Source organism: Hibiscus syriacus, unplaced genomic scaffold (genome assembly GCF_006381635.1).
Source record: "Hibiscus syriacus cultivar Baekdansim isolate YM2019G1 unplaced genomic scaffold, ASM638163v2 tig00110678_pilon, whole genome shotgun sequence".
Classification (NCBI taxonomy): Eukaryota; Viridiplantae; Streptophyta; class Magnoliopsida; order Malvales; family Malvaceae; genus Hibiscus; species Hibiscus syriacus.
This window is the reverse complement of record NW_024062822.1, coordinates 1382145-1392894: the sequence shown is the minus strand read 5'-3', so window position 1 is coordinate 1392894 and position 10750 is coordinate 1382145. Positions and strand designations below refer to the sequence as shown.

General features: G+C 31.3%; 1 protein-coding gene across 1 annotated transcript; it reads right to left on the bottom strand.

Annotated features, from left to right (window-relative positions):
- Nucleotides 1–1564: 1564 nt before the first annotated feature.
- Nucleotides 1565–3006, bottom strand: LOC120138150. The gene has a single exon (XM_039153730.1). It carries the CDS (start codon nt 2866–2868, stop codon nt 1672–1674), a length of 1197 nt encoding a protein of 398 aa, XP_039009661.1. The 5' UTR covers nt 2869–3006; the 3' UTR covers nt 1565–1671.
- Between the last annotated feature and the right edge of the window lie 7744 nt (nt 3007–10750).

Genomic DNA, 10750 nt, shown 5'->3' with positions numbered 1-10750 from the left:
ACTATTAACTGAATTAATCGAAGCAAAAAATTCGGTTAATTCGGTTCGGTTAATTTGAAAATTATTAACCGAATCGAATTAACTTTTTTTTAATTATTAATCGGAGCAAAAATTCAGTTAATTCGGTTAGGTTAATTGAACCAAAATTTATTTGAAAATTATTAATCGAACCAAATTAATTTGAAAATTATTAACCAAATTTTTTTTGAAAATTATTAACTGAACCGAACAAATTTCGGTTAATTCGGTCAATTTTTGAATTAACGATTTTTAAAAAAATCTAATTTATATAAAAATTAAATATTTTTAATTCAAAAAAATAGTTTACAATTAATTTAAATAATAATTTATTTAAACGAATAATTTGTTTAATTATTTTATCATTAACAAACGTTTATAAGTTAAATATAAATTGTTGTAACTTTAAACTATTGGGGACTTTTGACCCAATGGTTTGGGTGCCTGCTCTATCCCTCCCTCCTCCCCTGCGAGACCCTGATTCAATTCCATTGGAGCGTAACTTTGTCCCTTTAATTTTCACTTCCATTGGGTGATGACACGTGTCACCATCTGATTAGATAGAAAAATTATTTAATTAAATAATTTAAAATTCATAAATAAAACTTCCAATCATATATTAATACATGTCACATTCTAATTAGATAGTTAATTTTATTTAGTTGAATTAAAATAGTGATTAAATTGATAGAATATGTAAATATTAAGGACTAAATATATAATTATGCCAATTAAGCTTAACGGACAAGTCACCGCCTCTATTAAAAATTAATGGTAGGTGGTTTAATTGAATCAATTAAATAATTGGATAATTTAATTGATTTAATTAAAAATTTAGTAATTACATTGATTTTTAATTATAATTTAGTGGTTTCGTATAGTTTAACCATTAATATGTTACTTTTAATGTAATATATATATATATATATATTTGATATAATCATTAAACGTGTCGCTTTACTAATGTCTTAAAAGAAGAGATACTTGTCCTAAGTCCAAATATCTAAAAAGTAATGTCAGGTTTCCTTTCCATTTTTCAGTTCCAAAAATGTGAAAAATGCGGTTTGAAAGCTACACTTAAAACGACGGTGTTTGAGACTTGAGAATTCGAATCTTATAGCTTTAACTTTGATTTTAAATAATTGAAAAACTGGCCATTTGTCCAAAACGTATGACTAACGATAGGAAAATAAGCACACATGCACTGATGCCGATCTAAAACGCTGCCCGAGGCTCAAGCTCACTAACAAAATATTTCATTGTTTATTTGCATAAACATTTTGACATGTTTAATGGGAAAATGAAATAATCATCTTCAAATCTAATTAAGATGAACAAATATTATAAATTTCTAAGCCGCTAACAAGATATATATATATATATATATATGTTAAGGTTAAATAAGTAAATATTTGAATACTTTAAAATAAACTATTTAAATCTATTAATGTACAATAAAAAAAAAAGAAAATAACTATGTTTAGATAAATTTATTTATATTATGAACAACAATGGTTTTTTTATGCTCTTAGTACATATATTTTACTGAGTAATTCATTTCTTAACCCAAAAGAGAGGAATACAAACCCCGATGCCCTAAAGGGTTTTTTTTTTTCAAATAAAAATTAGATAATAAAAATATGTTTTTTTCTTTCAAGAACCAGTGACCGATTCAGCAAGTTTTCCGATTTTTTCTACGAGCTCCGGGGATAATTTCTTCGCAGGTTTCCTTTCCTTCCCCAGTCGAAAATCAAACCCTAACGCATCCGAAACTTCTTCGGAGCTCCACCCGGCTTTTCGAAGTGTATCCGAGAACCGATCCACTTTTAAAAGTAGTGCATCGAGAACCGCTTGATTATCCAATAAAACCATCTCTCCTTCGAAGAACCCGAATGCCGACACGTGTATGATCTCCGCTATGTCGGACTCACCCCACCCGCCTTCTCGAAGAACCGATCCCATTTGCCCTATGTATTCGTCGACCCATTTGGGAGTTTGGATTCTCGTCATTTCCAAGTATCTATCGGGCGACGAATTCGACGATGATGATGACGAGTTCCGGCGCCGATCAAATGCCGCGTCACTCCAGAACTCGACCCATCTAGGTGTCCTCCTACCGGTCACCAAATCCGAATCCAAACTCCGCCTTGAGAAATTAGTAGACGGCCCAACTGAATTTTCGCTCAGAGATCTCTGTTTTTCCAACACTTTCGGGTCGAATTCGGAGCTCTTAAACAGAGATTCCCTCCCGAAAAAATTAGATATATCGAAACCGCAACAGAAAACACGATTCTCGTCGATGAAGAAAATCGGGTTACCCGCTAAAGACGGGTTACAGGGAATATAGCAGTGGTTAAAAACGGGGATCAAAAGAGGAGCTCTTTTAAGCGCATTTCTTGCTACTCGTAAAGCTTTCCCCGGATCGGACGGTCTCGGCCCCCAATATTTAGACCATAAAGTGTTACGCGCAATCTGAAAGGAAATTGCAGCGATAGGAAGGTCAAGTGAAGCCCGGAGATGGAGCCGTGCCCCCGCAGATCGCCAATCGGGAAAACCTGGACCCACGGGTAACCCGGCTGATAATATGGCTCGGAGGTCAGGCGGGAAAACGAAACCAAACTCAGCTTCCGCTCGGGCGAACTCGGCGTCCGATAAACCCGGCTGGACTTGAAAGCCGAAATCCCGTAAATGGGTTATAACTTTATCAGCTAAAGAAGAGAAAGACTGAAGACCGTTGCAAACAGGGAGGGAGGCCGGAGTTGAAGGAGCAGAAGCACGAGCAGAGAGACGGCGTAAGCCAGCTATATGACCCGGATTCAGACCGGACATCCTCCGGTCAACATCGACCATTGTTGCTCTAATAAATAACGTAGTCCTCTTTTAATTCCCCGTAGAAATAAAAGAAAAATTCCGTAAGAAAAAAAGGTTTCCGACGACTTTCTTTTGTCTGTAAACAGAGAGCAAAAGAGAAGCCGAGTGGGGATATCTTGATTTTTGGGGGTAGAGAACTTTAATTAGTAAAGAAACGGTGGTATTTATAGCTGTTTTGAGTTGCTGCAAATATTTTATTTAAATTTTTTGGTATACTTTTTACTTGGCATATTACTAAAGTTAGCCCCCAAAATGTATTAAAACTATCATTTTGGCTCCTATTTTTCTTTGTAGTATTTTGATTTTAACGTTTTATTTTATGACCAAAAAACTCATAATATTTAATTGAATTGTCACTTTAGATCTTATTCTTTTTTTAAACATTTTCCCTCAACGTTTTATTTTAAAATAAAAATATTCCTATTTTGGAGCATTAACATTTCGTTAACTAATGGGTTCCATCATATAGAAACCTTTTTGCTTCAAAATGACAAGTTAAAGGCTAAAATACTTTAAAAAATGAATATGGGTCAAAGTGACAATTTAATCAAATTTTAGAGATTTTTTTGACATTATGCCTTTTATTTTACTTAAACAACCTTTGATACATTTTAGAGGAAATTATAAGATTCATCATTCAACTTTTTACTCACCCTTATATTGATTACTAAAGTTTTATAAATTTTAATTGAATCACTAGATTTTTAAATTGTATACATTTTGTACACTAGACCATTGATCTCTCTATTTTTATACGGACTTTTTAAATTAATTTGTAAGCACATAGGCACCAATTTAGATTCTAACCTTTGCTAATCGCGATCTATCATCATATCGATTGTTATCATGATGGTTAGAGCAAGCAAAATTCAATTTAATTTAAAGAAATATTTTTTTATTTCGAGTTATTTAAGTTGAACTATTTTATCTCAATATGTTATATAAGTTTGTGGAGTTTCTATGATAAATTAAATCGTCGGACTGGTAGAGGAAGAAAAGAGGATTCAAGCGACACTATTGTTGGTCTAAAGTGAAATTGGACGGTGATCGTTCAACTGCTTGAAATTTTCAAATGTCAGATTCATGAAGTTTGAGGTATTTTCGATTACAAAAAATATGAGATTTATATTCACAAGGGCGAAACGAGTTTGATGAGAAAATTTGGGGCTCGTTGTCCATTATCAATGATAATGGATGATGGTTAAATCAATGGTTGAATCCAAGACAGATTGTGAGAAAAAGAGATGGTGAAATAATAATAAGAAAATAAAAAAATAGAAAATAAAGGAAAAACAATGAGAACTAGTTTGTATATGGATCCAAAATAAGGTTGTTCTAGTGTTGTCTACTATGTTATAACATCATTAATTATTTAATGATAGAGTAATAAAAAATTGACAATTTGAAAATTTAATTATTAAATTAAAATTTTATAATTTGAATGATGAAAATAAGAATAAAAATAAATTTAAATAATAAAAAATACATATTTTAAAAAAATTAAATAGTAAAAAATATATGTTTTTAACAAGGATCTTGATAATGATAGGTGAAGATGTACCGAAGTAAGGTAAGAAAGCTTTTGCCTTACCGAATCCAATTCCAAATCCAATGTTAAGCAACGGCTCTTTTTAGTTTGTGAATATACTCTGTTCGAAAAAGAAACAAAACTTAACATTTACTTTAAAAAATACAAATTTTATTTATAATTTTTAACTAAGATTTTTTTTAACTAAGATTTTTCTATATTTATTAAATTAAAATTTCTTGCCCAATTTAAAAGTAAAATTTCCAATATTATCTTTAATCCAAGCTTATCGATTTTAAAGTTTTATGTGCTCAACCCAATAAAATATGAATTAGATGTTGGAGCATTGTTGTGTAATATTATTAGGAGTAAAAATTGTTATAGGCGTGGGGACAAAATGCACTATCTGGGAGACAAATTACGCTTAGAAATAGACTGGGTTAACCTTTATAGAATTCCTTAGTCTAATCAAGCAGGGCTGAAGAGATCAAAGAAAATATCGGGTTCAATTAACTTACGGTGACACGTATGCATTAGGCGCTATACGGCGAATTTGGGGGACCCATTGCCGATGATGAATTAGGCCTACAATCATAATTCCTAACGTTATTCAGCCATCTCTTTTTTTATTATGTCCTTTCCCTTTTTCTCAATATTTATAATAAAAGTTTGCTTACAAGTTTTCTTTCCATATATTTTTAAAAAAATATCAGAAAATAATATATTTTCCACACAATATATAATTACTTTTGATTTAAATGTAATCTATATACATTTTATAAATAACGTTATTTAAATTAAAATTATTTGAAATTAATATAACTTCTTTTACGTAAATTCTTTTATTACGAATAATTGTTCTTGTTTCAATCTGAAGTTTATTTATTTTTACTAAGAATACATTTTATTTTCTTGTGTTTAGAATAAAAATTGCAGTGGCTAGAAATTACAATACTTTCCACCGGTAAAGATTAGTATACATTTAATAGTGTAAGAGTTTCTTTTAAAAGAATACCCTAATCATTGGTTAAGACAAGTGGAATGCACATTTACAGTATTCATTAACTTCTCCTTAAGTGTCGCGAGTAGCCGAGGAGGAGCCCTATCAAAAGTTAAAGAGAAAAAAAGAGGGAAAATTACTTTTTTTTATATATAAAATTAATTTAAATAATTACGTTCGTAAAATATATATTTATTGTCATAAAAAATTAAATATGTAATACTTTATAATCTTTTTATTCTATTAAAAATTTAAATAATATATTTAAAGTTCTTATAAATAAAAATCTTACGTATTTTTAGTAATTAAAAAAGCTTGATAGAAATAGGGATGATAAAAAAATTTGAATCCGACGGGGAAAATCGAAAATTGAATTAAACGGAGACGGGGAAAAATCGTTTATGTTAAACGGGGACGGTTTTATTAATCCCCGTCCCGATTACCCGACCCGATAAATATTAAAAATAATTATTATATATATATAATATTAATAAATTTAAATTAAATTAAAAAATATATATAATATTTATATATTTAATTTAAATATATATACCCGACCCGATACCTGGCCCGATACCCGTTTAAATAACCGTTTATGCTAAACGGGGATACTCGTTTCCCCACGGTTTTCTCCGATTACCCGATGGAGATCCCCGTTTAAATCCCCACGATTTTTTAAACGGAGACGGGTACGAGTTTTTTAAACGGGGACAGGGGACCAATACCCGACCCGAACCCGGCCCGTTGCCATCCCTAGGTAGAAATCACGAGCCACCCGGGCTTGAACCAATAATATGGTTGAGAAGCAACGAAAACTGTGGATGGGAAAATAAACCCAGAGTTTTCCAGAATATTGAAAACACATAATTAGATTGGGGTGGCAGCAATAAATTAACCCTCACTTTTAGGTAAATTACTATAATCAAGTCCCTCCTTTTATCATACAAATCAAAGCTCCAGTGCTTAAATAAAATCTTGATTTTAGTCATTTTAAAGAGCATCTTAAATTGTTCCTAACCTTTTATACTACTGAATTAACAAAATTTTAAAAATAAATAATGCACTATATTTTTAAATTTATAATTATAAAACAATATTTCATATTTTATCTATATTCAAACGCAGTATAAATTTAAATATTTTAATAAAATAATATTCTATTTTATCATTGAAGTCACTCAATAAGATAATATCAATATCTAAATTAAAATAATTATAAACAACATTTGTATATAATAACATTTAAATTAAGACGAATTTACATTGAAAATTGAGATATAAAGCTAATTAACATGTGATGGATGGTCTTTGTTTTTATTTATTTATTTGGTTAGATTATTGCCTAAAGTTGTGAATGGTCAACGTCTGATATATATAGCTAGAGTTTAGGGTAAATATGTTTATAAGCTTAATTTGATATCTTCATCTTAATCACACATGGTCAGGTCACCTTATTAATGGCAAACGTCAACTTGCAAAAGCTATCTCTTTGGAAATACTTCGAAAGTACTCAAACGGAAGCTTTGTGGGGTTACTGCCAACTGTCAGGTGCGCACGGCCCATGCAAAATTTATTAGGGTAAATTACAAATTTCATCATTGAACTTTATTCTCTCTTATTTTACTTACTAAACTTTAAAAGTTTTTAATTTCTTCACTTAATATGTTGGGTTTTTCCTATCATTGAACTTTATTCTCTTTCCTATTTTGGTCACTCCGTCGTTAAATAGTTAATGACGTTAAAAACGATGTCGTTTAAGAAAAATAAAATTTTCACTAAAACGACATCGTTTTGCATTTATATAACAACATATTTTAATGCCTTTAAAGGCTGAGTGATGAAAAATCCTAATGTATTAAGTTTAGTGAGGAAATTAAAAAGATTTAAAGTATAGTGAGTGAAATAGGAGAGAGAGTAAAGTTCAGTTATAAAATTTGTGATTTATCCAATTTATTACTCCGTATCCCACTAAAATTGTCCCTTATTGACTTTTGAAAAGTCAATTTTTTTAAACTCGACTACGTTTATTTTAAACATTTTAAAAAAATTAAATTTTATAAAGTACATATTTCAAAACTATTTGATTGAAAGTTTTTAAAATATATTTTTCATGTTTTTATCAATAATAAATTTTAATTAATAAAGAGTCAAAGTTAAAACAATTGACCAAAAAATAGTCAATAAACGACAATTTTATTGGGACGGAGGTAACAATAGATCACACAATTATTAGGGTAAACTGTAATAGTCACTAAACTTTTAGAATACTTTTATTGTAATTACTTGCCATTAAACCATTAACAACATATAACATAACACTTTAAGAATCATAAAAAACTTCAACAATCGCTCCTCTTTTCGACTTTGTTTCCGTAATCGTTGTGCGACTTATCTTGTTGTAATGATTATTGAACAATTTTTTTTCTTCCAATTAAAACTCATGGACATCATTTTAATCTCCTCAAATTTCAACAGGAATTAAAATTTAAAACCATTTGACTTACCACTATTAATTATCAGATCAACTTAAAATTAAATTATGTTAATCTTAAGATCAAATATAACTTTATCATTGAAATGGATCATTAAATTTACTGATGGGCAAGCAAAAACATCTTTTCCAACATCAAATTAAGTTTGGTTGTTTCGGCTGTGGCTTTAAATATGTGGGATACCGCAAATAATGATGGCAAAAGTGATGAAACACTGAAACAAGAAAGGAAGGCATAGGATTAGATTTGTAGGGCTTTGAAGGGTGAGGATGGACCAAAATGGAATGGTCGCCAAATCCAAATAATAAGCTATAAAAAAGGTGCAAGGGAAAGTTGCCAATATGTGCTTGTTTCATTATGGAACCGTCGATCGTAGGGGGGTCCATGGTGACCAAGAAAATCACTCCCACCTGATTTTCTTCATATTGGTTTTTCTCTTAACTGAAAAGTAGTGGGCAACACTGCTTACTTGTCTGCATTTATGTACCCTTAAACACCGATTAGGAAGTCAATATCCATCATCCTTTGCCTATTTATGAAAATTATGTCTTTGTTTTGTTTTTATATATGTGTTGCTGTAAACATTGGTTTATAATTACAAAATTTTCAATCAGTAGCTTCCTGGAAAGATGTTAATCACGTTGTTTGTGTTAGTGGCATAATTTAGTAACTATTGTGTTAGGAATTTGTAAACATAAAAAACTAATTAAACGAAATTAACATAGAAAATATTATACACAAAAGATTAGATTCGACATTGTTCAATATTATCTACCTCCACATATGAGAAGAACAATAATCTATTATAAGATCACAAAAAATATAAATACATGATATCTCAAAACTTGATATCTTTACCAAAACTCAGTGTAAATCTCATAATGTTAAATCTCAAACCTTAGTATCTCAAATTACTCTCCTAATATTTCTACAAAATTCATCTATGCAATATGCAAATCTCAAAAGTTATAAAAACTACAAAAAGATTATATTTCTCCAAAAAATAATTATCTTATAATTCTAATGGTTAAAACATATTCTATATCTATATAAGTAAACACTTGGCCATAAAAATCCTTAATTCATAATAATTATCCTGCAAAAAGAAATAATAAATTAGTGAACTTGTTAGAAAATCCTAAGTGAGGAGCTTAGGTAATGGACGTAGACTTGGTTGAGAAGTCGAACCACTATAAATCTTGTGTCAATTGTCTATCATTTTAATCTCCTTACTCCCTAAACTCAAAAAGCCAATTCACCTTATCTTGGCAATTTTCGGTTGTTTAATTGAGCTTCATCGAATATACCATCAGGAAGTTTTCACTCAGTAACCTCCAGGTTCGAAAGAAAGGTTGCAGATGGGTCGTTCTTGTTTGCAAGCTACATAAATGCCCTATATGGTCTGAGACATGCACCATGCAACTGGTATACTAAGTTGCGGGATTTTTTGAATGGAGCAGGTTTCAAGAGCTCGGAGGCAAACAACTCATTATTTATCAAGGCTAGCAAAGAATGAGTCACATATGTGTTAGTTTATGTGGAGCGACATCATAATGATTGGAAGTAACCAAGATGAGGTAGAGCGAGTAGTGAATATTCTTGGTACAAAATTCTCGTTAAAATACCTGGGACAATGAAAGATTGTAATGTGCTCATTTCAATTAGAAACGTCAGAATATATACATTGTACATTGAGTATTCTAAGCCTAGAAATTAGGAACTAATTAGCAAAGAATAAGGCAGAATATTCACAAGATTATCGCCTTTACAAAAATAGGAGATATGTACAACTATAGAATATATTTATCAGATATTCTAACACACACCCTCAGTCGAAACGGGAGGTTCACGAACGCTGAGACTTTCCCAAAAATCTTAAAATAAAATATGAGGTAGGTCCTTCGTAAAAATATCTGCAATATGATAATGGGAAGGAACATGTAGGACTCGTACTCCGCCTTTAGCGACATTTTCCCTGACAAAATGAATGTCCATCTCAATATGTTTGGTACGCTGATGTTGTACCGGGTTTCCTGATAAATAAATGGCACTCACATTGTCACAATAAACCAGAGTAGCTTTATGAATAGGACAGTGAAGCTCAAGTAATAAATTTTGGATCCAACAAGAATCAGAAACTACATTAGCTACTCCTCGGTACTCTGCCTCAACACGGGAGCGTGACAAAGTTGGTTATCTTTTGGACGACCAAGATATTAAATTGTCACCTATAAAGACACAATAGCCGGAAGTAGAACGTCTAGTATCCGAGCATCCTTCCCAATCTGCATCAGTATAAGAAATGAACTTGTGGATTGAGGATTTATACAGATGTAGACCATAAGACAATGTACCCTGCAAGTAGCGCAGAATATGCTTAAGAGCACTCATATGCTAGTTCCTGGGATCATGCATATGAAGACAAATCTGCTGAACTGCATAAGATATGTCAGGTCGAGTAAAAGTAAGATACTGTAAAGCACCGGCCAAACTGCGGTACTTGGTGGGATCCTCATAAGGTAATCCTTCGAAGCACTGAGTTTCAGTTTGGTGTCAACAGGAGTAGGAGAAGAACTGCAATTAGCCATACCAGCTCTTTCAATGATATCTGTTGCACTGTTGTTGAGATAAAAACATACCATTAGCATTGCGGGATACAACAATCAACAAAAAGAAACTGAGAGGACCCAAGTCCTTTATAGCAAATTCAATACCCAAGAGAGCCATAAAGGGCTTTCTCAATCGATCAGATAAAGTTGTAAGAATGATATCATCAACATATAACAAAATATATGCCATATCCGAGCCCTGATTGTAGATAAACAAAGAATTATCCGATTT